This window comes from Syngnathus floridae, chromosome 10 (genome assembly GCF_059516105.1).
Source record: "Syngnathus floridae isolate MCC-2025c chromosome 10, RoL_Sflo_1.0, whole genome shotgun sequence".
NCBI classification, from domain to species: domain Eukaryota; kingdom Metazoa; phylum Chordata; class Actinopteri; order Syngnathiformes; family Syngnathidae; genus Syngnathus; species Syngnathus floridae.
In genome coordinates, this window is record NC_142422.1 from 3101403 (window position 1) to 3126465 (window position 25063).

The 25063-nt window shown below is 39.6% G+C and overlaps 4 protein-coding genes, 1 long non-coding RNA gene and 14 other non-coding genes across 20 annotated transcripts; 15 read left to right on the top strand and 4 right to left on the bottom strand.

The window, feature by feature from the left end:
• Positions 1-36: 36 nt before the first annotated feature.
• LOC148391819 (extracellular matrix protein 1-like) lies at positions 37-5052 on the bottom strand. The gene is made up of 11 exons (XM_088386030.1): positions 4792-5052; positions 3943-3999; positions 3539-3607; positions 3333-3374; positions 3232-3264; positions 2866-3140; positions 1720-1925; positions 1116-1380; positions 859-1052; positions 707-794; positions 37-616 (listed from the first exon to the last, which is right to left on the bottom strand). Exons 1-11 carry the CDS (start codon positions 4862-4864, stop codon positions 437-439), a joined length of 1482 nt encoding a protein of 493 aa, XP_088242156.1. The 5' UTR covers positions 4865-5052; the 3' UTR covers positions 37-436.
• LOC148391820 (uncharacterized) lies at positions 4706-24268 on the top strand. Its single transcript, XR_015860648.1, has 3 exons — positions 4706-5161; positions 16098-16184; positions 22798-24268. It is a non-coding gene; the product is annotated as an uncharacterized LOC148391820 (long non-coding RNA).
• rorc (RAR-related orphan receptor C) lies at positions 6443-20345 on the bottom strand. Of its 2 annotated transcripts, XM_088386027.1 has the most exons (13): positions 20085-20345; positions 19913-19991; positions 18223-18249; positions 13267-13352; positions 12901-13042; positions 11997-12359; positions 11828-11929; positions 11629-11750; positions 8905-9037; positions 8739-8846; positions 8560-8670; positions 7905-8014; positions 6443-7830 (listed from the first exon to the last, which is right to left on the bottom strand). In XM_088386027.1, exons 2-13 carry the CDS (start codon positions 19962-19964, stop codon positions 7660-7662), a joined length of 1527 nt encoding a protein of 508 aa, XP_088242153.1. In that variant the 5' UTR covers positions 19965-19991; positions 20085-20345; the 3' UTR covers positions 6443-7659. The 2 variants fall into 2 exon arrangements, with proteins under 2 accessions (XP_088242153.1, XP_088242154.1); XM_088386028.1 differs by lacking the exons at positions 18223-18249; positions 19913-19991; positions 20085-20345 and adding an exon at positions 17070-17181.
• On the top strand, positions 9119-9191 carry trnaf-gaa (transfer RNA phenylalanine (anticodon GAA)). The gene has a single exon. It is a non-coding gene; the product is annotated as a tRNA-Phe (tRNA).
• trnaf-gaa (transfer RNA phenylalanine (anticodon GAA)) lies at positions 9290-9362 on the top strand. Its single transcript has one exon. It is a non-coding gene; the product is annotated as a tRNA-Phe (tRNA).
• On the top strand, positions 9460-9532 carry trnaf-gaa (transfer RNA phenylalanine (anticodon GAA)). Its single transcript has one exon. It is a non-coding gene; the product is annotated as a tRNA-Phe (tRNA).
• On the top strand, positions 9630-9702 carry trnaf-gaa (transfer RNA phenylalanine (anticodon GAA)). The gene has a single exon. It is a non-coding gene; the product is annotated as a tRNA-Phe (tRNA).
• trnaf-gaa (transfer RNA phenylalanine (anticodon GAA)) lies at positions 9803-9875 on the top strand. The gene has a single exon. It is a non-coding gene; the product is annotated as a tRNA-Phe (tRNA).
• Positions 9972-10044, top strand: trnaf-gaa (transfer RNA phenylalanine (anticodon GAA)). Its single transcript has one exon. It is a non-coding gene; the product is annotated as a tRNA-Phe (tRNA).
• On the top strand, positions 10142-10214 carry trnaf-gaa (transfer RNA phenylalanine (anticodon GAA)). Its single transcript has one exon. It is a non-coding gene; the product is annotated as a tRNA-Phe (tRNA).
• Positions 10312-10384, top strand: trnaf-gaa (transfer RNA phenylalanine (anticodon GAA)). The gene has a single exon. It is a non-coding gene; the product is annotated as a tRNA-Phe (tRNA).
• Positions 10482-10554, top strand: trnaf-gaa (transfer RNA phenylalanine (anticodon GAA)). The gene has a single exon. It is a non-coding gene; the product is annotated as a tRNA-Phe (tRNA).
• On the top strand, positions 10652-10724 carry trnaf-gaa (transfer RNA phenylalanine (anticodon GAA)). The gene has a single exon. It is a non-coding gene; the product is annotated as a tRNA-Phe (tRNA).
• On the top strand, positions 10822-10894 carry trnaf-gaa (transfer RNA phenylalanine (anticodon GAA)). Its single transcript has one exon. It is a non-coding gene; the product is annotated as a tRNA-Phe (tRNA).
• Positions 10992-11064, top strand: trnaf-gaa (transfer RNA phenylalanine (anticodon GAA)). Its single transcript has one exon. It is a non-coding gene; the product is annotated as a tRNA-Phe (tRNA).
• Positions 11159-11231, top strand: trnaf-gaa (transfer RNA phenylalanine (anticodon GAA)). The gene has a single exon. It is a non-coding gene; the product is annotated as a tRNA-Phe (tRNA).
• On the top strand, positions 18588-18669 carry trnas-uga (transfer RNA serine (anticodon UGA)). Its single transcript has one exon. It is a non-coding gene; the product is annotated as a tRNA-Ser (tRNA).
• Positions 20549-23318, bottom strand: them4 (thioesterase superfamily member 4). Its single transcript, XM_088386032.1, has 6 exons — positions 22828-23318; positions 22417-22606; positions 22170-22332; positions 21905-22015; positions 21699-21823; positions 20549-21631 (listed from the first exon to the last, which is right to left on the bottom strand). The coding sequence occupies exons 1-6, from the start codon at positions 22978-22980 to the stop codon at positions 21588-21590; spliced, it is 786 nt and encodes a 261-aa protein (XP_088242158.1). The 5' UTR covers positions 22981-23318; the 3' UTR covers positions 20549-21587.
• On the bottom strand, positions 23472-24751 carry LOC148391837 (uncharacterized). Its single transcript, XM_088386034.1, has 4 exons — positions 24359-24751; positions 24115-24169; positions 23821-23938; positions 23472-23707 (listed from the first exon to the last, which is right to left on the bottom strand). Exons 1-4 carry the CDS (start codon positions 24653-24655, stop codon positions 23677-23679), a joined length of 501 nt encoding a protein of 166 aa, XP_088242160.1. The 5' UTR covers positions 24656-24751; the 3' UTR covers positions 23472-23676.
• Between the last annotated feature and the right edge of the window lie 312 nt (positions 24752-25063).

The following is a 25063-nucleotide window of genomic DNA, read 5'->3' on the forward strand; positions in this document are numbered from 1 at the left end:
GTGATGGAACAAACTGATTCAAAGCATAACACAAAATGAAATTACAAAAAAATACATTTTATTAGAACTGCTTTGGATGTAAGCTTGAGAAGAAACACACCCAAATAAAAGAAAATCAGTCTTGGGGGTTTAAAAGAAACAACAAAATGCATATTAATCCAAAAATATACGTATAGAGCAGCCTTTTAAAATAGTGGTACACACACAGACAACAATCTGATTCATAAAGTAAGCATTTAACAATTTAAAAAAAAAATCTTTAGCAAGGCACTCAGGAGAAAGATATTTCTCACGACCTTTAGATACAAAGCTACAAATAATACTGGCAGTAGATGAGGCACAAATTTGGTCCACGTGTTTAAAAGTGGCATTTGTGCAAGACGAGTACTTTTGTTCAGTGAGCTGCTGCAACCACATCATTCGTTAGGGTGGATTTTTAAAGGGGGCATATTTTCTTCTTTTTCTGGTTGGAGACCTTGGTTGCCTTGGTGATGGCATCCATGACAAAGTTACTGACGCACTTCGGCTGCTCCTGACTAGCCAAGCGGCAACAGCGGCGAGCGACAGGCGGGGATGTGTTCCTTGACGTACACAAACCGACTGCTGTTTCCTCAACCTTGATTGTATATAGAAAAAAAAAGTTTGAAAATGTGGAGTCTCCAAATTCATGAACAAGACATTTGAATTATTTCATGGGACAACTCACCTTTTGGACAAAGCAAGCGGTGTGATCTTCTGGTGACCGAGCACAGCATTCGTTCAGAATTTTCATGGCGTGAAAGTCATTGGGCAACCTGAAAGACAGTCGAAACAAAATTCACAAACTAGTTTGGTGCTCACGTGTAAAGATGAACTTACACTTTCTTGATGATCTTTCGGGACTGACAGATTTCAGATGATTCTTCCTGGGACACGGTCTCGCTGTATTGCGGGTCAGGAGACGCCGACCGGAAACATTCGTGTCTTTCGTCGGTCGTGCTGCGCGAACAACACTCGTCGTCGACCTTGCCGGTCTTCTTACTGGAGCAAAATCTGCGGAGCGCGTCACTCCACTGAAACACAAGCAGACCGTTAAAAATCCTTCAAATGAAATCTACTCAAATCTGATGCTCGACCTTTTGCTGAGTGCACGTAAGCACATCCTGGTTCTTCTTGCAGCACTGTTTATATCCCTTCTCCACACGATTGATGATCTTGGCCTTACGAGACAGCAGCTCGAAGCCGCTGCTTGGAAGGCACTTGAGGCTGTACAGGGGGCGCTGCTTCTGGTTGCGACACAGCGCTTCCACGTTATCCACGGTGGGCTGACCAGGGGGGAAGTTGATTTCACTTTTCTGGGAACCAGATAGTTGACTAGCCCTCGGTTGACTCATGGCTGTCCTGTTGAGTGTAAGTCATACTCAAATATTTACTGGAGTGTCCTGGATATGTTCAATTGAATTTATTTCCTTCACAGGATTACCGTATTGGCCCGAATATAAGACCACCCGGATTATAAGACGACCCTCCTCTTTTTCAAGACTCAAGTTTGAAAATAAAGACTTTGTCTAGACCCCGAATGTAAGACGACACCCCCTTTTTCAGTTTTATTTCAATGAAAAAAAACCTCGTCTTATATTCGGGCCAATACGGTAATTCTTTTTAGTATATGTCTATCTGGGAAGGACATACTAGCATAGACCACATATGTAAATTGACTTTTGTGATCCCACTCCATACCTGGCACAAGTGCTGTTGTCAAAACTGAAGTGGATTGTAGCGGGAAGCGGGTCCACCGGTAAAGGCTCGGTCGGCTCGTACCCCGGATTGGGAGAGTCGTTCTGGAAGCAGTTGAGCCTTTGACGGCCAGACTTTCTGCAGCAGTGATAAAGACGATCCTTGACCGATGAGTCCTCCTCGCAGAAGTTTTCCACAGACAGCTCCCACTAGGCAGCGGAGGTCGTGTAAAACACATAATTGAAAGTCAGGATGTGCGCATAGCTGAGGTCACAAGTGAATGAATCCAGCCGTGCATTTTACAAAAAAAAATATAATTAAAAGCAGTGGTGAGGGGGAAGATTGTTTGCCCTCTAGCTGCTTTGCTATGGCGGGCATGCCAAGGCTTGTTTGCTGTGTTTGCGTGGGTGGTGGATAATAGGCTTAGCAACACAAAGCATGTCAAATTTAGCAAAAACAAGCAAGTTTCATCAAGTCTACGATGTAAAGTATGCTGCGGATTTTTTGGACTGTAAAAATATGCCAAAACAAGAGGACAGCGTGATCTACAGCAATGTGAAGACTTAACCACCTTAATGAAACCCAGCTAGCATAATGCTAACACATAACAGGGAAGACTTCCAATGTTTGAACAAATGTAGCATCGATATGGAATAGTTAAGAAATGTAAACAACTTATATTTGAATAAAAATAGTGCTCCAACAGATACTGATATTATGACAATACTCACATGTATATATTCTTTATCCTCAGTAAAAAAAAGACTAAGACAGCTTTCTTTTGACGGTGTACCTCTATGAAATTTGGTACGCTACTTTCTTATTGTATTATAATGTCACCTGGTGGCCAAGGGTTGCAAACATGCAGTCCATTGAATTAATGCAGAAAATGATGCCCCTGCCCTTGTGAGGAAAAGCAGTTCAAAAAAATTTCATCCTTTGAACTATTTATGCTACATGATGCATGAAATGCAATATTGAAAAGTCCTATTTTTATTATTAAATAATGGTTAAAAAATGTCTGTCGCTGTTTTTGGGCAGGGGCTTTCATTCATTTAATAGGAAAGATAATTTAAAAACTGAATAAAGATCAAGTAAGATTTGATTTGCTGAAGTGGATCCTAAAACAAGTCAGCTGTGAAGTCTCACCGCCTGCGTGGCGCAGCAAAGCGTCACCTCCGTCCCCCACGTCTGGTTGCCTGCGCAGCACGAGCTCAACCACGACTCGGCATTATTGATTGCGCTCGCCCTCCGCCGCAGCTGTCCAAAACCTGAGGGGGGGAAGTAGGAGTTGGGGTAGCGAGGACGAAGGTCCCCGTTGAGACAGATGGCATGGAGATTGTCGGAGGTGGGTCGCCCGAGTGGGAACTCAACGGGATACTCCAGCGAGGGTATCTCGGAGCGGGATGTGACGCTTGGACGACCTTTGGGAGAAGAAAGAATGATAAGGTTACCTCAAATAGGTTGTGTTGGACCTCATAAATTAAAACTGTTAAGAAGTAAACAAACACATACGTCCTCTAGGTGAAAAGGATGCTGGTCTGGAACCTGTAAAAAGAAAGGCATTTATGAAAAAAATGTTATTCAAATATTTCATTTAATATACAATAGCCCACCTCGCCCTCTTGGAGTGTCCAATATTTCTTGCATGGGAAAATCTAAAAATGGAAAAACATCATATGTAATAATTAATAAGTAATAAATGCTTGAGGAGGAGATTGTCCATTTTTTATATCATTTTTTTTTCATAATTCACAAAAACTGCTGCTTCATACTTTTTCAATGGACAGTACTAGAACCAAAGACAAATAATGACAGTTACCTCTTGTATCAACCAAATCCGACAAGTCAACTTCTTGTTGCATCGCAAAGGAATCGGGGGCTTGCATCTCTGGAAGACAAAAGTTTTTATTATCATCACATTTGCAATTTCAAAATGGCGCTGTACTACATTGGGATGTCAATTTGACAAGATTTGTAAGTCTTAATGAAAGCAGCAGCAGGCTAGCAAGAATCCAAATATGCAGACATGCTAAACACTTCTCCAGCATGTTGCCTAAAAACAAAAATGTGCAGTAAAAGTGTCATCATGAACCGTGCTCAAAAACCGCAAAATATTTTTAAGCATAAGTGCCGACTCGTCAAAAGTCCTAAGTGTCCCCATCATTGTCCCTGGAAAATATTTTGCACTCACATGTAAACCACACACCCACACACACATCTCACCTTGCGTGATTGCCCCAAGGTCAAAGGTGACCTCGCGCTGCTCCAAGTTATGCTCATCTGGAAAGTCAGAATCACAAAGAGAGAGAGTGAGCAAGAGGGAGAGAACAGAAAGTCAGACGATTATGCAACGGTGATGGTTTGTTTTGTAGTCAAAACACGAGTAGAGCCAGACAGCTAGGAAGTATTTAATTCTTTTATGAAACATTCTGTGACATTTCAACATTGTTGATTATTTTTTGAAGAATTTTATTGATGGAATTTCTTGGGGGGGGTTCTCATGGTATTTAAAGTAATTTCAATGGGCCAAATCTATTTGTTACACAAAGGAATAGTTAATTACACAAATAGTGAAAAGCAAACATACTGCAATTAAAACCTACAGAAATTGTTTGCAGATGCCACAAGATGGTGGCAAAGCACTTTTATTTCTGATTAGACAATAATATGGGTAAAGGAAGTTCCCCACAGGGTGCCACAAGTACCTAAAGTAATATTTTTATCTGGAGTATGCATGACTTTAGCCTGTGCACAAATAAATAAATAAATAAATAAATAAATAAATAAATAAATAAATAAATAAATAAATAAATACTGTAACTAGGTCAAATTTTATTTGCTCCAAATACGTATTGTATTATATAGTATTTTTCTTCAATATTATAAAATATGAATATTCAAGGTAAAATAAATACAATATAAATAAAATAATAAATAAATGTTAATATTAAAAACTGGTTCGGGTAAGTGTCCAGTGGCTAATCAAAATGGAGTTTGGAAATGATCCAAGAAGTAAACATGACTCAACAACAAGTAGCTAACATACTGCAGAACAAATTCGCATTTATTTACCATGGTCGGCTGAACACAGAAGAACCAAGAGAGCCCCAACAGCAGCGTGAAATACAAGCCGAGACGAACCCATGGTCGCAAGTGTTCGTCCTGCCCGGAGGGAAGAAGTCGATTCAAGCGGGAACAGCGAGCGCACAAGCCTGCCTGGAAGCTCAATTGGCGGGCTGACACTTGGACGCGGTGAGCGGTTCCACAGATTTCGCGGTCCCGTTCGTATCTGAGCCTGGTCAGTACCAGATGAGCCGTTTTATGTTTTTTTTTGGGGTGGTCGTGAGTTGAGGCGGAGAGAAGGAGGAGGACGGTCACGGTGGGAGGGAAGAAGTTTTTGAACATGACTCATCATCAGTGATCAAATCTGACATGGCTGCTGGTATGTAAACCACATAAGTGTACTAAGTTGTTATCTTTGGGCAACATGCATGGACATGACTCCTTCCTACGTAATTATTTACGCACTTTGACAAACTCTAATTAAGTTGTCACTCACTGTCATTAATTTTCTATAAATAGGACAGACTATTTTTGTTTATGTCTGTAAATTCGAGTACTACTACGTAGTTATCACATCACGATAAAGTAGGAAAATTTGGGTTATTTGTTAATATAATACAAACATTTTCCTTGTAATAGTTGTTGATGATAGAAGTTGAAATGATAGAATATAGAGAAATTGGGGTTAATATGATAAAAATGATGAAATATCAGTTTTCTCTGTCGATATGCACTTGAGCAAGGCACTGGAAAGGACGCGTACTATGTAGTGCAGACATACCTATGTACTTGTTACTTTGTTAAAATTAGTCATAGTTAATATTATCTTTACATAATATGACTTGATATCCTTGTGAGAGAAACTAGGACGTTTGGGTAAAAAGTATGACATGTTTAAAGGCCACTTGGTGATTCTCTGCTTTAACAAACTGTTTTGGTTTTCATGTAGGGAGCACACTTCATTCAAGAACACACTTTTTTCTCGATGGTCAGTGTACTTGAACGACTTATAAATGTACAGTAAGATTAGAACTGTCTTGGACTTGTTAACCTGTGACTCATCTTTATGATTTAAAGATAAGCTTGTACCATGATGAGTCTCTTCCACATAAATGGATGTACACGTGTCATAAACACTAATTTTTTCTCTGTAAATTACTCATTTTAATATTTTGTAAAAATTTAATTGGGCATAAAACTTGTACAATTTTTATTTATTTTTTTAGAATTGTCACATCCTTCTTTTTATTGTGCCTCCTTTAATTTTGTAGTAATTGTTTCCTCTCGTTTCAGGAAATAAAAAACAATGAGATGCTTTAGTGAGGGTACGTTAAAAAAAAAGAGACCTTTAAATTCCTTCTTATCGTGAGCCCAGGGTTACTGTGGCCTCCCAGATTTCACTCGAGGAAATAAAAATGTGACCTCTACACGCTCCCTCCCACTCTCCATGTTTTAAAGAAACAAATGAGAGCAGCTCTGAGCAGTGCTCCACTTTGTTGATTTGAAACTTAAAAAGTTGCAGACCAACTCACTAACATGTTACTCCCAAAAATGCATTATTGTAAGTAACTAAAACACAAATTTTTCCTAGTCAAGTAATCTGACAGTAGTTACACAACTATTTACTTTGTGCAACTAAGTAAATTCAATCACATTGCGATAAGTTGCTCAATATTCAAATTTATTTGCTTTACTCATTATAACACACATTCTCAACAGCAACATTTTCACAGAACAAGCATGAAAACACTAAAGCAATAAAGCACATTAAATGATATCCCCCTTCATAGTTGGAGAAAAAGAACACAACATGCCAAAGTGCTAAGCTGTATTAGTTGCCAAAGTAACAGCACAATCATTTGTTTAAAAAACTGCTTACTGTGGATAAAAAGCAGCTGCGTGATGTGTCAGACTCATCGTAATCATCTCTTAGTGACTCACGGCTTTATTTATTTTTTAACTCACTTTCAGTTCTCTAATCGACCTTTGTTTTGTCTACGTGACAACATTATTGCCAACCAATATCGTTTAGTTGTCAACAGTTTTGAATACTTCAAGAGCATCAAATCGTCCCTGTATCAACATTTTAAATGTTTTTAATAGTAACCTTCAAAACAGAGAAGTGGTTGACACATTTCCTTGTACTTGCAGTGTCAGCATTTTACTCACCAAATGTCGAAATATTTGAACCTCAACACGTTTGATTCAAATGCGGAATTTAATGCTAAAGACAACGAAAACCTAAGCTTTCTCTCACCACAATAAACATCCCGTTCAAGTTTACGTGACATATTTGCTACTTCATAACAGTCTGAGCACCATGTTGAATATGCTGCGTGAATGTTATGAAAGTTGTATATGTTGTAATAGATAAAATAGTAAAAAAAAAAAATAAAATCAAAACCCTAAAGTGAGAAAAACAAAGTGACTGGATCAGATAATACTGCAAATCTTCAGAAACAACATTATCAAGCAGAAACTCTGGAATAATTCAAATAGTTTAGATATCAAAATACTGAATTATCTGTTCTCCCAAGCTATCTTTCGATTCCATAATATAAAAATAGATTCTGTCAAAAAATATACACCCAGATGAACTTCTGAGATCCAATACATATCAAACATTTTGCATTTAGCAAAATGATAGTAATGATCAAATTTTATTGACAGATTCTGAAGGTTTTTTTTTTTTTTTTTTTGATCAGGCATATTAATTGAAGACTCTAAATTGTTCACAGACATGAATGGCTGTTGGTCCATTTGTGTCAACCAGTCCAGGTTATACCCTGAGCCAGATAAATTATTTATTGCATAGTTTTTGATACAGTGATTGTATTGGATCTCATTCAATGTGTGTGTGTATGTTCTTGGTTGTCATCAGTGTGTAGCTCCCGGCAGCAGCATCACTTCTGCCTCAGAAGCAAACAGCTCCTTATAGAGCGGTGGGAAAAGAGAGTGGGCGGTGAGCGGGTAGCGCTGACTGAACCAGCGTAACTTCTCCGTGTGCAGAATGCACAGTGAACGTAACACGGACATTCTCTGGTACAACTAGGAGTGGAGAGGGGAATAATTAGTAAGGCATTTTTAAACGTATATTTTGCTGTAGGTGTTCTTTGGTCTACCTTGTGCATTAGACTGTCCCGGTTGTCCCTGTGCAGAATTTGTGTGAGACCTAACTCCACATTTTTTTGCACTCGCTGCACCCTGCCTCTATCTTCCAGACATGGACGGTCTGCACAGAAATAATAAGTCATATAATCATATATGATTGCAAAACTACGTCAACACTACAATGTTACCACATGGGGGCAATCTTGGACCGTAATAATGAAAAGCTCCTCCAGGTTTTGGTAAAATTGCATTGCGTAATCCTCAATGTTTGTGGTGCACGGGCAAAGGAGAAAATTGCAACTAGGATAATATTGTTAGAATAATCCCTCTTTGACAGAGTCAATAAAAACTATCAAGATTTATGTTGAGATTGCATCAAATGGAAATGGAAGAGGAAATTTTGTGGATTGAGTATTTTTTTCTGGTTCCTGGTTAAAGGTAATCATTTTAATTTATATTGTGATAAATAATTGTATGGTATTACGCAATTAAGAGGCTAATTTTGGGAAAAAATCCAACTTAATATTGAATAAAATAAATTAATCATCATGTTTTATTTGTTAGTTTGTTATTTTATTAATTTATACAGTGTCTAGATAAGTTCAGTGCTCAAGAAGTGAGATAAAGCGAAGAGATAAAAAAAAAAATGTGAGTGAGTGATCCTACCGGCATTGATCAAGACCAAAGCACTGAAGAGCGCCACCTGCTGATCGGTGAGCTTTAAAGCACACACGCTGTGAGCAAAGTCAAACACTGCCGCTATTAAGTCGCCACACGCTGCAACAGAAAAGTGACAACGTGTTATGGAGTAGACTAATGTTTTCAGGAACGTGTCGAGACCTCACCCAAAGACTTGAAGACTTCAGTTCCTGCAAATTTGCCATCAAAGAATACTGTGTTGTTCTCTGTGTTGAAGAAGCGACTCATCCTCACAAGAACAACCTCCATAGAACCTGAGACAAAAGGAAGGCTTGTAAGAAGGGTTGTAGTCAGACTTGGAATTGAACTCACCATTCTTGAGAAGAACGATCTGGTCGTTCTGGCTGAGCAGACGGAATCCCGGGATGTGTTTTGCAAACTCCACCACGTACTGCACGGCATCGGTCAGCCGGATGGCACAGTGCTGCCACATTTCATCCACTGACTGAAGTAAACATAGTATGTTTGAGTGTTCTTCTCATTGATTCCAAAGGTTTTTGACCTTTGCTGTCCCTGAGAGATACATGCTGAAATAGCTCAGTTGGGAGAGCGTTAGACTGAAGATCTAAAGGTCCCTGGTTCGATCCCGGGTTTCGGCATCGGGTCTAATCTTTAGTCGCCCACCTCAGGTGAACTTTCATTAGAAGGTTTGTGTTTGTTCGGTTTTTGACCTTTGCTGTCTCTGATAGACAGATGTGCCGAAATAGCTCAGTTGGGAGAGCGTTAGACTGAAGATCTAAAGGTCCCTGGTTCGATCCTGGGTTTCGGCATCAAGCCTAGTCTTTAGTCGCCTACCTCAGGTGAACCTTTACTGAATGTTTGTAGCTGTTGGGTTTTTGACTTTTGCTGTCTTTGAGACACAAATGTGCCGAAATAGCTCAGTTGGGAGAGCGTTAGACTGAAGATCTAAAGGTCCCTGGTTCAATCCCGGGTTTCGGCATCAAGCCTGGTTTTTAGTCGCCTACCTCAGGTTAACCTTTACTGAATGTTTGTGGCTGTTGGGTTTTTGACCTTTGCTGTCTTTGCGACACCAATGTGCCGAAATAGCTCAGTTGGGAGAGCGTTAGACTGAAGATCTAAAGGTCCCTGGTTCGATCCCGGGTTTCGGCATTAGGACTGGTCTTTAGTCTCCTACCTCGGTTAAACTTTCATTACTGAATTTTTGTGGCTGTCTGGTGTTTGACCTTTGCTGTCTCTCAGATACAAACGAGCCGAAATAGCTCAGTTGGGAGAGCGTTAGACTGAAGATCTAAAGGTCCCTGGTTCGATCCCGGGTTTCGGCATCTGGCGTTGTCTTTGGTCCCTTACCACAGGTGCAGTTTTCTGAATGTTTACAGCTGCCTGATTTTTGACCTATGTTGGCTGAGAACTATAGATGTGCCGAAATAGCTCAGTTGGGAGAGCGTTAGACTGAAGATCTAAAGGTCCCTGGTTCGATCCCGGGTTTCGGCATCAGGCCTAATCTTTAGTCGCCTACTTCAGGTGAACTTTTACAGAATGTTTGTGGCTGTTCGGTTTTTGACCTTTGGTGTCTTTGAGACACAAATGTGCCGAAATAGCTCAGTTGGGAGAGCGTTAGACTGAAGATCTAAAGGTCCCTGGTTCGATCCCGGGTTTCGGCATTAGGACTGGTCTTTAGTCTCCTACCTCGGTTAAACTTTTACAGAATGTTTGTGGTTGTTCGGTTTTTGACCTTTGGTGTCTTTGCGACCCAAATGTGCCGAAATAGCTCAGTTGGGAGAGCGTTAGACTGAAGATCTAAAGGTCCCTGGTTCGATCCCGGGTTTCGGCATTAGGACTGGTCTTTAGTCTCCTACCTCGGTTAAACTTTTACAGAATGTTTGTGGTTGTTCGGTTTTTGACCTTTGGTGTCTTTGAGACCCAAATGTGCCGAAATAGCTCAGTTGGGAGAGCGTTAGACTGAAGATCTAAAGGTCCCTGGTTCGATCCCGGGTTTCGGCATTAGGACTGGTCTTTAGTCTCCTACCTCGGTTAAACTTTTACAGAATGTTTGTGGTTGTTCGGTTTTTGACCTTTGGTGTCTTTGAGACCCAAATGTGCCGAAATAGCTCAGTTGGGAGAGCGTTAGACTGAAGATCTAAAGGTCCCTGGTTCGATCCCGGGTTTCGGCATCTGGCGTTGTCTTTGGTCCCTTACCACAGGTGCAGTTTTTCTGAATGTTTACGGCTGCCTGATTTTTGACCTATGTTGGCTGAGAACCACAGATGTGCCGAAATAGCTCAGTTGGGAGAGCATTAGACTGAAGATCTAAAGGTCCCTGGTTCGATCCCGGGTTTCGGCATCAGGCCTAATCTTTAGTCGCCTACTTCAGGTGAACTTTTACAGAATGTTTGTGGCTGTTCGGTTTTTGACCTTTGGTGTCTTTGAGACCCAAATGTGCCGAAATAGCTCAGTTGGGAGAGCGTTAGACTGAAGATCTAAAGGTCCCTGGTTCGATCCCGGGTTTCGGCATTAGGACTGGTCTTTAGTCCCTTCCCACAGATAGTTTTTCAGAATGTTTGCGGCTGCCTGATTTTTCACCTAAGTTGGCTCAGTGGCAGAACGTGCCGAAATAGCTCAGTTGGGAGAGCGTTAGACTGAAGATCTAAAGGTCCCTGGTTCAATCCCGGGTTTCGGCAACTGCACTGTTCTTTAGTCCCTTACCACAGGTGCAGTTTCTATTCTGAATTTAGGCATCTGCACCATTCTCAACAATTAACATTCAGTCTTTTTCATTAGCGAAGATTCACACTTATCGTTTTGGTGCTTTGCAGGAATTGATTTGCCAGTTTATAAAGAATAATATATGGAGACTTGCTTTTTTTTAATTTAGGTTAATACGTCGTTGGGCTTTGGTGGTGTTGAGTGTCATTTTACATTTAAGCACTTGAGAGAGGAAGAAGAGGATGGCAACATTCTGAAATGCATGTTTTTTGCAGTTTCCTGTTTGGTTGATCAAACAGAACAGTAGCCGCTTGCTTTGAGAGAGCCCCTCACGTATACGCAAGAAGAGGGTAAGCAGCGAGTGGTAGTTACTTTGCTTTGGTAGGCTTGGATCTCCTCTCTGCTGAACATTTTCCACTTAAGCGCCTGCAGCTCTTCTGCTTGGTACTGACAGGTGTCTTTGTTGGAGCGCACAATTCTGTCGCACAGCTCATCTGGAGAAAGAGAAAAAGCAATCAGAAAGATGATCCCTGACCTGAAGAACTTTCCCAATAGTTGTTATTTATTTCACCTATATTGCGGAGAGCATGAGGATAGGACAAGTGGGGATCCTCTGGTTGATTATAAGGATCAATCGCCATTGGGTCATGTGAGGACGGTCTGGATTCCAATCCTAATGTTGAGATGAAAGAATTGAGAAGATGAAGGCTGTTTTCCAAATCTGGTGCTGAGGTCATCACCTCTAATAGAAGCGTGTCCATTGTTGTCCTCCCTCATGTGGGCTCTGGACGAGGGCGATACGCCGGAGCTTCTGTAGATCATATCAGACACTTGTGGCTGGTTGGGGGAGTACAGCAAGTAGGGGTGAACATCGGAAGTGAAGAACAGCAGCTCAGAGTCGCCAGTGTAGGAGCAGGTTGATGTCATGGGCTGAAGGGGCTGTGGGGGGCAATGTTGGCGCTCTTTGGTGTTGTAGGGTAGGCCTGGTTGGGCGTCCATTTGGAGCTGCTGCTGCTGCTGCTGTTGTTGCTGCTGTCGGTGTCGCTCCACCTCAGCGATGAGAGAGTCTCGCTGACGCTTGGACATCCGGCCAAACTTCACAGCTGAAATTACAGCTCATGTAAACATTTATCGTGGACTCGTGTTTATTGCAGGGGTCATGTTCCAGTAAAAAAAAAAAAAAACGATCCAGAGAGATCAATTATTTGTCAAAAATATAGTTTCTTTCAAATAAGAGGCCAAATGTGTGTGCTTCAAACATATATTTGTGACTACTAATTTAAGTTTCCTGTAAAACTATTTTATAAAATAGAATTAAACTTGTCAAATTTAAACACCAAACTGTACAATAAGGAAAAACCACTAGCCTAAAGCTAGCATAACAAGAAACTAAAATTAGCACGGATGTTTTGGTCATTATCAACTGGAACAACTATTTCTCGAACTTAATCATGTCGTATCAATTTCAAGGACAGCTCAGTGCTGCCTGGCATGTTGTGGCGATACGTAGTACTGCACTGAAGGAGTGCAACTCTAAAGATGGACATTCTGGAAACTTTGTGATATAGCAGGTCTTCAAAAAGAGTCCCTGTAAATTCAAAGGAAGCGCACAGTTGTGTTTGTGAGTGTGTTTGAGCGCCTCACCATCTTTACTCATGCCCTGGGCCAAACACTTCTGCAAACGGCAGTGCTGACAGCGATTGCGGCTGGACCGGTCGATGATACAGTTACTCTGCCTGGAACAGGAGTAAGACACTGTGGGCAGCTGGCTACGCCGGAAAAATCCCTGAAGCATGAAGAGCGAGACGGGTTAGCATTGTGACCTCAAATCTGGATTGTAATCTGTGTGCTGCTATTTAGAAAAATATTCTTGTATGACTACAGTGCATTCATAGTATTTATAACTTTTAACATTTTTAAATTTTAAGATAATTTATTTTTAAAAAATTATTTGAAATTTTTTTTGAAAAGAATAGTAACTGGTCATAACATTTCTATCGACTATCTCACCTTGCAGCCTTCACATGTAATGACTCCATAATGCACTCCAGAGGACTTATCACCACAGATCTTGCAAGGGATAACTTCAATCTGAGCTGAAAAGACACAAAATATATATTTTTTAAAGATATACTTCAATAGAGCAGCAACAGGACATGGAATTCGACAGGATCACATTATAATTTAATAAATAAATAACGCTGAAATTGGGCATTTGATTGAATAAATTCACTTCATATAAAGATGCTAATTAAATTGAAATGCTGTATCACAATTTCAGAAGCTAACAAGAAAATAATACATAAAAAAGAAGATAAATCTAGTTGTAGCTAAAGGCAAGTAGTAACTAAAGTGCATTTTAGGCACGGTTTAATTTTTTGATTCTGTGTTTTAAAAAAAATTATAATTTGAAGTTTGGGAAAGCCTGAGTTCCAGCAGAAAAGATATCAAATTAACACACACACAATCAAAACTTTTTTTTTTCTTCAGTAAACCACCTAAATTAGTTCCTTAAAATGTCAAACTACTAACCCGCTAATATGTTTTGGCATCATTTTGACATTCTGAGTGGATTTTTTTTTTATTCCAAAGTTCAAAGTTCGATTCCCACACTGAAAAGAGATAACGTACTTCCCCCTGAAAAGACAACCTAGTTTCCATTATTCAAACACTAATAATGACAGAAATGAAGAAAACGCTATCAAATACGTCTTGTGAGGAGGTGGAATATGTACAAATGGAGCGGGGCGACAAGTGTGGAGGTGTGAAACCTCAAAGTCCTTTTCAAGTGGTTGACTGGATTTTCAAGTTGTGTCTTTCTTTCTCAGTTGCATCCTTCTCTGTCTCGCTCATATAGGACATGGTTGCCAGTAATGCGCTTTCGCTCCATCATTGCCAGTAATGGCCCCCCCCAAAAAAAAAAAAAAAAAATCTAAACGCTAGCATTTTTATATCTGGCTCATTTCTGTTTGACCTTAACTCCTCCGGCGAATACAAAAGAAGACGAGTGTCTGTGTTGATTTGTCGTTTTGTCGAACTGTGTCAGGTTGTCCTCGTGTTAGTGTGTCAGTGTGTGCCCTTCTTTCCTAGTGCCATATTTACACATATATCACCCCCAGGGACACCCCAACAGAAGCTTTTATACTAGTTGAGGACATTTCAATATTATTCCGAGTGCTAGACTACATTTATGAAACTAGTTGATTTGACATTCAACTAAAAGTTTATTATTTATTATGCGCTGATTTTTTGGGGGAAATTTCAGTTTCTCTGTGGATTCACCGTATTTTTTTTCTATAAACAGATTTTTTTAATATGGTTTGGCTTGTCCTGCGACTTTTACTTTATAATATAATATAATATAATATAATATATAATATATATATTCTGGCTGTCTGCTGTATGCACGCTTGCTCAATTTTTTCTCCTCTTATTTATTTTAGATTTTTATTTATTATTTATTCATCGCTCTTATTTATTCATTGTTTGTGCCTTCTTGGTTTTACTTTTTGTGTTGTTTACTTGTATGTATATTGTGTACTATGTCTTGTCACCGTGGGATAGTGGGAAACGTAATTTCGATCTCTTTGTCTTGGCATGTGAAGAAATTGACAATAAAGCAGACTTTGACTTTGATATAATAATATTATAAAACACAAAATAATCTGGTATTTTTTGTCCATCATCAGGTAGAGGTCAAAATTCTTAGAAATAGGAAAGAAATCCAAACAGCTTCTCCTCCAGGTAGAATGAATACGAAGTAATTGTGCTTTTGTTTATTTTATTTTATCTTATAGCCAAGAGAAGAAAAGTGGCATCTCCATCAGTGGCCTCTGCTTTATTTTTTGCAATTTCAGTTATGATTGTCAACCTCAAAAACAACAGGAAATCCACCGTGACCCCTAACCTTTCACTGTTCACGCGTTTACGATCGCGCAACGAACGAATTGCGACTTCCAGCGCATTTTCCAAAAATGTGGCGGTCGGATTTTTCGTAGTCTACTCAAAGCAGCACTTAAATTGAAATGACAAAATCACATTTGTGTATTTGTGTATATTTTTCTGTATATTTCTTTTGAGAAGAGAATTTTGTCTCACTTTTTTACCTCCATTGTTTGTTTCTACCTTAAGAAAAAAAGCTTCTGAATAGAAAATGAACAGAAGGAAGGAACTGAAATCTAGATTTTATCTCGCTTTCAACTTTTGCACAACTCCGGGGTTTGTGTGTCTGTGTGTGTGTGTGGGTGTGTGTGTTTGTTCTTGCATGCATGGGGGGGGCATCATGTTGGGTGGGCGAAACTGCTTCAGACAAAAATCACCTGTCAGCAGTCTGTGCTACACACTGTAAATGGACAAAAAAATAAAACCTCAACTTTCCTGTGACGGAAGTTTGTCTTCAGTAAGAGTATTGAAAAAAAAAAAAAGAAAAAAAAAAGAAGAAATACACCCACACATAATCATTTACAATATATGTATATACATCATTCATACGCATACATATAAACGAGGCTAAATATTTTTTTTTTTTTTTTGCGGACCAGTTTTGCTCGTCATTAACTTCTTTTGAGGAATAAAATTTCTAGGATCGGGGAGTATTTTTTTTATTGTTTTATTAATTAATTCGAGTAATTACTTTATTAAACAATAAAAATAGAACAATATAATGAATTCTTTTTTGAATAATCAACTGTTTTTATTTCTTAAATTCACACTGTGTATTGCAGCAAACTATGTTATTGTCTGGAGATTTTTTTTTTTAGTTGATTATAAAAATGAGTTAATGTATTAATGTATGTATTAATTAAATGTTGACGGGTTTTTTCCCCTCTTTTCATTGTCAGAAACATCACTTCACCTTTGCTGATCGATATGATCACATCAGAGATGATCTCCGAGATTCTACTTTGAAGCGTCGGATCACTTGAATGGTAATATTTTGACATTCACAACACTTGATGATCATTTTACCATATTTTGGAAGAAATGTGTCACCCGTCACACAGTGCGCTTTGATGTGAACACTTTGAAAAGGACGCTGCAGCGCGACAAAGGAAACCCTTTCAAAAAACAAACGATACAATCCGACGCAGGATTCCCCCAAATGCCCTGCTTTTTGATTTCATCACTCTTTATCAAATATTCTATAAATGCAGTGATGCAACATCATACTGAGAGATGTTTTGAATATTATAATTAAATCGTTTAGCGACACAAGCGTGGGCGTACCTAATTTGTTGTCTACCAATATGTGTGAAAGGCCATGTAGCATTTGCAATAATAATAATAATAATAAATTAATTGGATATTATTGTATTTTAGACCCTAATTAGGACAAATGGTAAATGGACTGCACTGCAAGGTGTTCACATATCCAAAATTATTAAACCAAATTTAAAAAAAAACTGGCCAAGAGTAATAAAAAAAAAAAAATCAAAGAAACCTTATGAATACATTTGCTCTAAAAATGATCATAATCAATAAACAATAGTCCTTGGAGGACTTGATATATAAAAAAAAAAAATGACAGACTAACGTAATGATGAAGACAACGAAAATTGTTGAAGATAAAACACGATAGCTATTATGTCATCCGATATAGATATCAAAAGCGGAATTAAGAGTAGATTACAACATACAGTCGGTGCGGTTTGATTTACGAGGATAAGGAAAGGCCTTTCGAAAGATCCTAAATGAACTCGTCGATCCAATCAGCGAGCGAGCTCACCCTTTCGCACGGAACGATTAATCAACTCTTACATTTCACTCTTACTTGCCCACGCAGCCGCCAACGACAAAGACAACTGGATGCCTACCTCGCATCATCTTCGCTCCTGCACTTGTCGCCGACGTTTGTCCCACTTTCACTAAGTCACTTTTCCTCTTCAGACGTGTGCACCACCTTAGTGAGTGTGACAGCTTGTGTTGCGGCCTCAGCTCATCGTTTACGAGGGGTGGGGAGGGGGGGGGGGGGTTACCTTCCCTGTCCGTGTGAAGGAGCAAAGCAATGGGACTGTCCCACAACCCGTTTGAAAAAGGGACTTTTTTTTTCTTTTCTTAAACCTTTGTTGTTGCCGATCTCCATCCTACTCACATTTTGCAAAAGCTGATTTTCGTTGCGGTTTCACTCAGACTGGAAGAAAAAGTGATATGTTCTTTAAATAGTCTGTCGCAGACGTGTCGGTGGAGCAACTCTTAGAAGTCCTACTCAAATACATAAATTCTTCAACGTTACTCATAATATTGGATTAAAATGTCAGCGTTTGCCACTTTATGGCGTGAGAAACGTTAGCGGTAAGCTAGCAGACAAAAAAAATGATGGTTTGGTTGAGCTTTTTGACATTTAAAGTTACACGGTTTATTTTTAACTTCAGCTTGAAGTGGCAGTTTTGCAGTATACAGGACTTGCAGCAAGCACGCTGTGCCTCTTATTTGGGAAAAATGAGTTGTGTTTGAAGTGTGTGGGTTTGTGTCTCCCTCGTGTTGGCAGTATTAGGAAGGAAGCACAACAAGCACCTGGATAATACACACCCCGGCTCAATTCTGCGCAAATTTTTCAAAAAATCATTTTGCAGCTGCACATAAGTCGCGTGATATAAATAATTTTTTCACATTGTCCCCACCTGACATAGTTGGTGTGGTGAAGAAAAAGCGTCTTGTAAAGCATCCAGGTGTGTTGCGGCAGACTACGTTCAATTTAAAAAGTACTGGAGATACTATCTCGGTGTTTGCGTATTTTGGGGGGGTGGGCTCGCATCACAGGTGCAGCACACGGCGTGACGCTAATGGCTGAACTCCAACGACGCCACAGTGTCGTTATTTTCAGCGAATTTCAAAGCAGGTGCAATCGATACCTTCGCTACCTAAGACGTTAACCGCATTGCATGCAAAAATATCTAGCACAAGCACCAGCAATGTCTTTACCACACACACATGCACACACACACATGCACACACTGTTGCACTTACTCAAATGAGTCTTCTTGGACACAGCTCCTAAGAAAGACAAACACAAAGTTAGTTTACTAAACACTTCAACATATTCTCCAAGTTGTTTTCATGATGAGCTTCAACATGAACACATACACACAACATGCATATTATGTAAGTGTGTTTATGTGCAGTTCTGGAGAACTCGTGAAGCCAATGTGAGCTATAAAGTGAAAAATGATCCAAAATCGATATTACATAATAATTACAAACGTCACGTGACCAAACCCAGAAAACTGGTCAGCCGTGACATTAGCACTGAGGGCACTAAGATGTCAATTTCAGTCGCCAGTAGAGGGCGGTATGGGACTTATATCAAAGAAGATATTTGGGGTATGCCATCAGCTGCGATGGCCGAGTGGTTAAGGCGTTGGACTTGAAATCCAATGGGATCTTCCCGCGCAGGTTCGAACCCTGCTCGCAGCGGATTTGGTATTTCTTAAACAAATGGGTTCCTTCCTCGCACAATCATACTCTGTTTTATTCTAGTGTCATTTTTTTTTCTTTTTTTTTAAACCTCGAGGAGGGAATACATTGTTTCCATCTTTCACGCTTACTCGACACGTGCCCATACCACAAAAAAGTTCTGAACTTGGCCTAAATACAAACCACAAAATCTCCTCAGAATTGACCCATATGTCTTCGAACGGAAAACATTTTTTACAACATGGTACATTCAACCAACATTGCAAATGACAAAGACGTATGTCTTTTTTTCCACAATACAGTGGAAATGACTATTTTTACTCAAACTAAATTGCATGTATGGAAAAATGCATGCAATATTTTTTTTTGTTTAATTATAACAACCTAAACCATCAGTGGTCACCTAAAAAGAGCATTTTCAATTTTATTAAATAATGAACAACCTCACTCAAAGTCTGCTCTCAGCCACTTTCATTTTTGTTGTTGTATTTTTTGGGTACAAGAGTAACCACATGGCTTCCCCACGTCTCATTTCATCACGTTTAATTCTTTGCGCTTTTTACATAGGTGTCAAAGAACCACATTGGCCACAAACAAAATTTAGAAAATTTCATTATATTTTTAATCTAGTTTACTAAATGGGCCAATTTTGCACACCAACGAGGCAAAATTGGGTTCTATGGCGGAAAAACAAGTAGTCTCTCCTCAAGGGAATGCAGATGAGATTTATTTTAGCAGGGCTTGGAATAGGAAGCCATTGAGCAAAAAACAGAAGCAAAATGAGGGCTAATCCCCACGGATTACTCCAGATTACTGCCATTTTTAACCCACTCACACAAAAGCGAGTAGGACGAAGTGTACTAGTGGGATGAAGTGGGCTCCAAGTGGATGGGAACGAAGATGAGATAACCTGTGGTGGTATCATATCCTTAATGAGTGTTTCAATAATCAAAAACGTTGATTAAGAACATTTACAGGGATCATGGTGGACAAATTCCACTTTAGAGGTCAGATTCTACATAAAATGGTTTGATAGACTATGTCAGTATTTTGTTTTGGTCTTGCTGGTTTCTATCATTGTGACATGCTAGTGGTAGAAGAAAAACAGATTAATCAGAGGTAGTCACCTGTCACGGCAAATACAGTGCTAAAAAAATTAGGGGAATATTTGATACTGTGTGTAGAGTAAATACAGCAACAAAAAAATGATCTCAAATTTATGTAACTATAAAAATAAATGTACCTCTTTTGATGGAGTTGTCAGTAGGGGGCGCGTCACATTGTTCATAATCCATCACTTTCGCTCCGAACACCTGTCAGACCTGCGCATGCGCACATATAAACAGTCAAGTTGGATTTCCATTTGTTAAATAAACATGTCAAAGTTGCCCCAAGTCGTAGAGGACTAGTGGTACCTGCATTTCTAGCGCCCAGGCCGACGCAGACGTTTCAAAACACGCGCTGCCATTTGCAGACCACTTCCTGTCGTCACGGTAAATTCCGAAGCGTGACGGCCATAGTCTGGTCCGGCCCCGCACTTAACCCGGATTTCTTTAGTGTTGGAAACAATCATGCAATTCCATCCGAGACGGCAAGACCGAGGCCGTGGAGTGCGGTGGTGGTGCGGCTGGTCGGACCGGCGGCCCGTGGACAAGTCCTTCTCCTCCCTCCCTCCCTCGGGTGCTTCCAAGTGCGCCCTCGCAGTCCGGAGCCAGCATGACTCGAGTTACGTCACCGTCTGTTACGTAATAGCGGCGGGTCAGGTTCTGTTTGGGAATGGGTTGGTTAGGAAATATAATCCCATGTTGCTTGACTCGCTAAATAATCCAATGTGGATTTAAGATATGACATTTTGCTATAAAATTGAATGCAGACACAATTATATATTTGTGAAAGATGTTTATTACCTTAATTTGCAGTGGTGTAAATTTACATTGCATCATACTGGGAGTAACTGGAGCTACTCCAAGTTTGTGACCCCTTCAACTAGACACCATTAAAAAAAAACAACCACAATAATACTTTGTGAACAATTTGAAAACTGATCATTATTATAACTAGAATTAACAGTATTTAATGCGGCACATCCTGACAGAAAACTTCAAAACCACCCAGTGGAACCAAAACAGGTGACCAAAAATATTTGTTTCTGCTGTGTGACTGTGATAAAGAGGTTTCAACCGAAACAACTTCCACAAACTTGACCACATGAGTTTTCACACGCACGTAGGCGAAAATACAAGCAACCACTAATAGATAGCAAGGCTGCTTTTCTAACTGAGGTTTAAGGAGTGAGGGGCCCTTAAAAGACACAAACCACATGACTGCGTGCGCTTACATGAGCGAACACGTGTGTATGTCATGTCAGCATTATAACTGATAAATACTTCAAAGCATCTCAGTGAATTGGGTAATAACAACTGCGGTCTGAAAAAACACATGATGGAAACCCTTATGTTTCTTGGAACACAGAATTAACAAATTGGCACAAAAATTAAAATAGTGTTTTCCATAAAATAGCTGAAAGCAAGGCTTAGTGTAGTTTCAGGTATTCATTGAAGGGAGTAGCTGTAAAGTTATTAAAAAAAAAAAAACTTCTATAAATAAGGCTTAGTATTGGTGTTAGTAAAACATGAGGTAGTCAAATGATAACCTACTTTACAGTACTGCCCAAATACGTTACACGGACATTGACTATTCATTTTCTAAGTGTGTTGTAGTTCTAATATGGACACATTTGGGCCCAGATTTGACCATCAAACAGATTGGGAACTGTGTGGCAGAAGTCCAAACCACCCATTGACTGTGTTGCCATATTGAGAAGTTACTAAAATAATAAATATTTTAAATAAATTTTAAGAATATAACACAAGACTCCAAGGCACACCATTAAGGCTTCCAACGTGGTTGGTTGTGAGTTACATTCCCAATAAATGTCCGACTTTGATAGCCAGGAAGAGTGCTAAAAAAAGAAAAAACAACAGTAAGAAAATAGAATAACTGATGTAACATGCCGTAAATGATGTTACCTGTTGCCTCAGTGTGCAGCTTGGAGCCATCAGTGCTGGTGACCTTACACGAAATGAACGTTTTTCTTCCTTCCATGTTGTCAACGGAGGATTCGAGCAAAACTGTACTTCCCAACGGGATGGGGCTTTGAACAAACGACATGAATCATCAGTTTGATTGCAAAACTGATCACTTAACAGAAATAAATACCGCATGTTATTGATACCTGCGGTAATTGATGGTGAGATTGGCAGTCATGACAGCTCCAGACATGAACGCTGCAAGAGCGCCGGTGACTGAGTCAATCATAGTGGCGATCGCCCCCCCGTGGACATGCCTGGGAAATACATGCAACATTTTGTCAATACAGTACACACGTTTCCTCTCAATTATATGTATGAAGTCAAATATTGCAAAAAAGTTAATAAGTCCCAAAAAAAAAGTGTTTGGAATTTTGCCAGTTTTTTACAGGAAATGGACTGATGACTTACCCGGGCGGGCCCTCCAGCAGATGTCCAGCCTGGAAAATGCAGACACACCTCTGCTCTTCTTTGTTAATAAACATCACATACTCAAATGCGGCTCCTGCTGTTTTGATGCTGCGAGTAAAAAGCCGATTTTTGGACTGGATGAACTTGCTGAGATAGGCTCCTCCTTCAGAAGAGAAGACGTGTGATGTGATGTACAACTTATGAGAATGAATGCATATATGGAAATAGTTCCTATGCTTTCTTTCACCTGTGGCATACTTGAGGGTACGATTGTAGCTGGGTAGCCTCCTCCAGGGTCCCTTCTGTTTCTCTCCAGATTCATTTTCCTCTTCACACTGGTTGTTGTAGAAGTTATACAAGCGAGTCATTTCCGGACTCCATGCCGAGTTGGGCAGGCTGAAGTCTCGAGGCTTCGGGGGGAAAGAAAATGGCAGTGCCTGGAGAGGGACAACATACAAAATTAGTATGCAATATTGTCATACAAGGTGCAACTATATAGGATACAAATTCCTCACATTTGCCTTTATTTTGATATGAGCCTAACCAAGACATTTACATATAATAAATCTAACATTGTTTATTATTATTACTCATTCATGACTCACTCATATCTATCCTAATGTTGCAGGTCAAACAGAGAGGACCACAGTTTACATACCCCCATGGTCCGCACAAAGCTGCTTCTGAATGGCAAGCAGGTAGATGAATAGCAGAGGTGAGCATACACCGATGGAGGTGAAGCAAAGCGCTGGCAGCCCGTCAGTAGACGTGAGAGGCTCCTCACCATCTTCGACATGACGAGAGGTTGCATCAAGTTGGGTAACAGTGTTGACCGGCGTTAAAACGTAGCTTGCTAAAAGCGTCACAATGAGCTGACGGCCGCTAAATTTATCGTTAAAAAATTTTGACACGTTTTTGTCCTGCGATGATTAACCATCGTAATAGTTTGATGGAACATTGACATTCAATGAAACTCAACCTTGTCAACTTCCGCTATGAGGTAACGCAAATCTTGACGTCATCAACACGTGATTTATCCCTGCATTGTAATTGGGCGAACTAGTTCCGGTAATCTTCACCCGTACGCATGGTAACCAAAATAAACACTCAACGAGACTACTTTTATCTTGGCTATTTTGTTACGTTAGTATTGTCATTTAACCATAACTGTCTTGTATTTCATAAATAATATTAATGTATTTTTGGTACTTTGTTTCTTGAATAATCACAAATATGTGAATTGATAATGACAAAATTTGCTCTAGTTATTCTAAGGAAGCTATTCTCAAAACAATATACCAATTGTATTTTTACGACCTGTTTATTTTTCTGTCATGCAAAAAAAAAAACTTACAATCTTGCACAATCAAAATGTTGGCTCTTGAACTGTATGAAATATTTCTCAATTGAACGTGAATACAAAAGAGGAATCTGTGTAACCACACAAATGTACAAAATGCAGTCCTGGATGGCTCCCACACAAGCATGTGTTGTTTTAGAGTTGTCTTTACTTAGGAGTGTCAATACCACACAACCTCCTACAAAACAAGAACGACACAAAGCAAATAATGTTAATGCCAGATAACAACTTAAACAAGTTTGGGCTCCCAAGGTATTTTCTCTGCTCACACTGCATGTTTTTAAATCTTACCGTGCTTCTGCAAAGCTTGGATCAGCAAAAATGCAAACAGCGTTGTCTCGATCCAAAATATGTTGTTTTACAATCTGCATTTCTTCCTCAGCTTTTTTTTTCTCCTTATCGTGATCAGCTGAACAAAGGACACAAAGACAATAATGAAGAATTTGATGCACTATGATAATATTCCGAAACCATAGATGAACTGTCGTAAATGACAGCAGTCCAATGTCTATGAACTGTGTCGATATCTGTGTCACGATTCTAATAGCATTTTGAATACAACGTCAAACACAATTCTGTACATACCTTTGAATTTCTTTTCGGCTTCAATTACCTCTTTCTTCTTCTTCTCTACACTTTCCTAAAAAACAGTTGTAAAAATATTTAAATATAGATATAATGTATGCTCATAATGCTTTTTGTGCATTCAAATTTGTATTAAATTTTCAAAAGAGACTTTTTTTGCAGGTGTACCTAACAAAATGGCGTGTACCATTTAAATGAAACGCAGCAAAAAAAATGGGCTAACAATAAAGTACGTTGTCACTACCTTCACTTTGCCGCATGCCACCAAACTTTTTTGATGCTCCTGCTCTTCATTTACAGCGGCTGCTTTGCGATGCTTCAGCACGTCCACCCTGTTCAGGATGGAAGTCAGGTTCGTGTTCAGCTCCTTGATTTGTTTTTTTAACAAGGTGATGACTTTGTCGCCCCTCTTGGATTCAGCAATGCGCTCCACCGTGCGGGTTTTTAAATGGCTCAGTTGCAGCTCCTGGCGTATAGTCTGAAGGATCATCAAGGCCATTATGGTGAAACTGACTACGGTTAAAAAAACCGGTAACTTCATATTTTGTTTTAAATCACGCAGCTCGTTGATGTCAGCCGATTCACCGAAGCACTTGTTCACGTGGGCGTGTCATCACACCTTCTTCCTCATCGCGCGAGGTGACGCACCTACACGCACATCTTTTTTTTTTTTTTTTTTTTTACTCACTGTGTGCAGCCATGTGGTCAAATATGATTGGTAAATTCTGAACAGACAGCAAACAAAAATTCAAAATTCACCACTTGTCTGCTTTTGAAGTTGTTGATATCCTCTAATGCCACCAATCAGATGATGTCCAGTTAACCTTCACTGCCACCAAAATGGAATCACCTGCACAGACCTACAACAGAAAAAAAAAATATTGCAAGAACAACCGACCCTCTCAACACTCTTTTTTTTTTTTTTGCGTTGTGTTATTTACTGAGCTGA

Excerpts from the sequence above, each read along its gene's own strand:
- rorc (XM_088386027.1), bottom strand. The coding sequence starts at position 19,964 with ATGGATTATGAACAATGTGACGCGCCCCCTACTGACAACTCCATCAAA. Across the intron at positions 8,671-8,738 it reads TGAAGTCTTCAAGTCTTTGG|CGTGTGGCGACTTAATAGCG; the intron begins GTGAGGTCTCGA and ends TTTCTGTTGCAG. Across the intron at positions 8,015-8,559 it reads TTTGGTCTTGATCAATGCCG|ACCGTCCATGTCTGGAAGAT; the intron begins GTAGGATCACTC and ends ATTTCTGTGCAG.
- them4 (XM_088386032.1), bottom strand. The coding sequence starts at position 22,980 with ATGCAACCTCTCGTCATGTCGAAGATGGTGAGGAGCCTCTCACGTCTA. Across the intron at positions 22,016-22,169 it reads CTGCTGGAGGGCCCGCCCGG|GCATGTCCACGGGGGGGCGA; the intron begins GTAAGTCATCAG and ends TGTATTTCCCAG. Across the intron at positions 21,632-21,698 it reads GCTGCACACTGAGGCAACAG|CACTCTTCCTGGCTATCAAA; the intron begins GTAACATCATTT and ends TTCTTTTTTTAG.
- LOC148391837 (XM_088386034.1), bottom strand. The coding sequence starts at position 24,655 with ATGAAGTTACCGGTTTTTTTAACCGTAGTCAGTTTCACCATAATGGCC. Across the intron at positions 23,939-24,114 it reads AGCCGAAAAGAAATTCAAAG|CTGATCACGATAAGGAGAAA; the intron begins GTATGTACAGAA and ends TCCTTTGTTCAG. Across the intron at positions 23,708-23,820 it reads CCAAGCTTTGCAGAAGCACG|GAGGTTGTGTGGTATTGACA; the intron begins GTAAGATTTAAA and ends CTTGTTTTGTAG.
- LOC148391819 (XM_088386030.1), bottom strand. The coding sequence starts at position 4,864 with ATGGGTTCGTCTCGGCTTGTATTTCACGCTGCTGTTGGGGCTCTCTTG. Across the intron at positions 3,141-3,231 it reads ATCCTTTTCACCTAGAGGAC|GTCGTCCAAGCGTCACATCC; the intron begins GTATGTGTTTGT and ends CTTCTCCCAAAG. Across the intron at positions 795-858 it reads CGAAAGATCATCAAGAAAGT|GTTGCCCAATGACTTTCACG; the intron begins GTAAGTTCATCT and ends ACTGTCTTTCAG.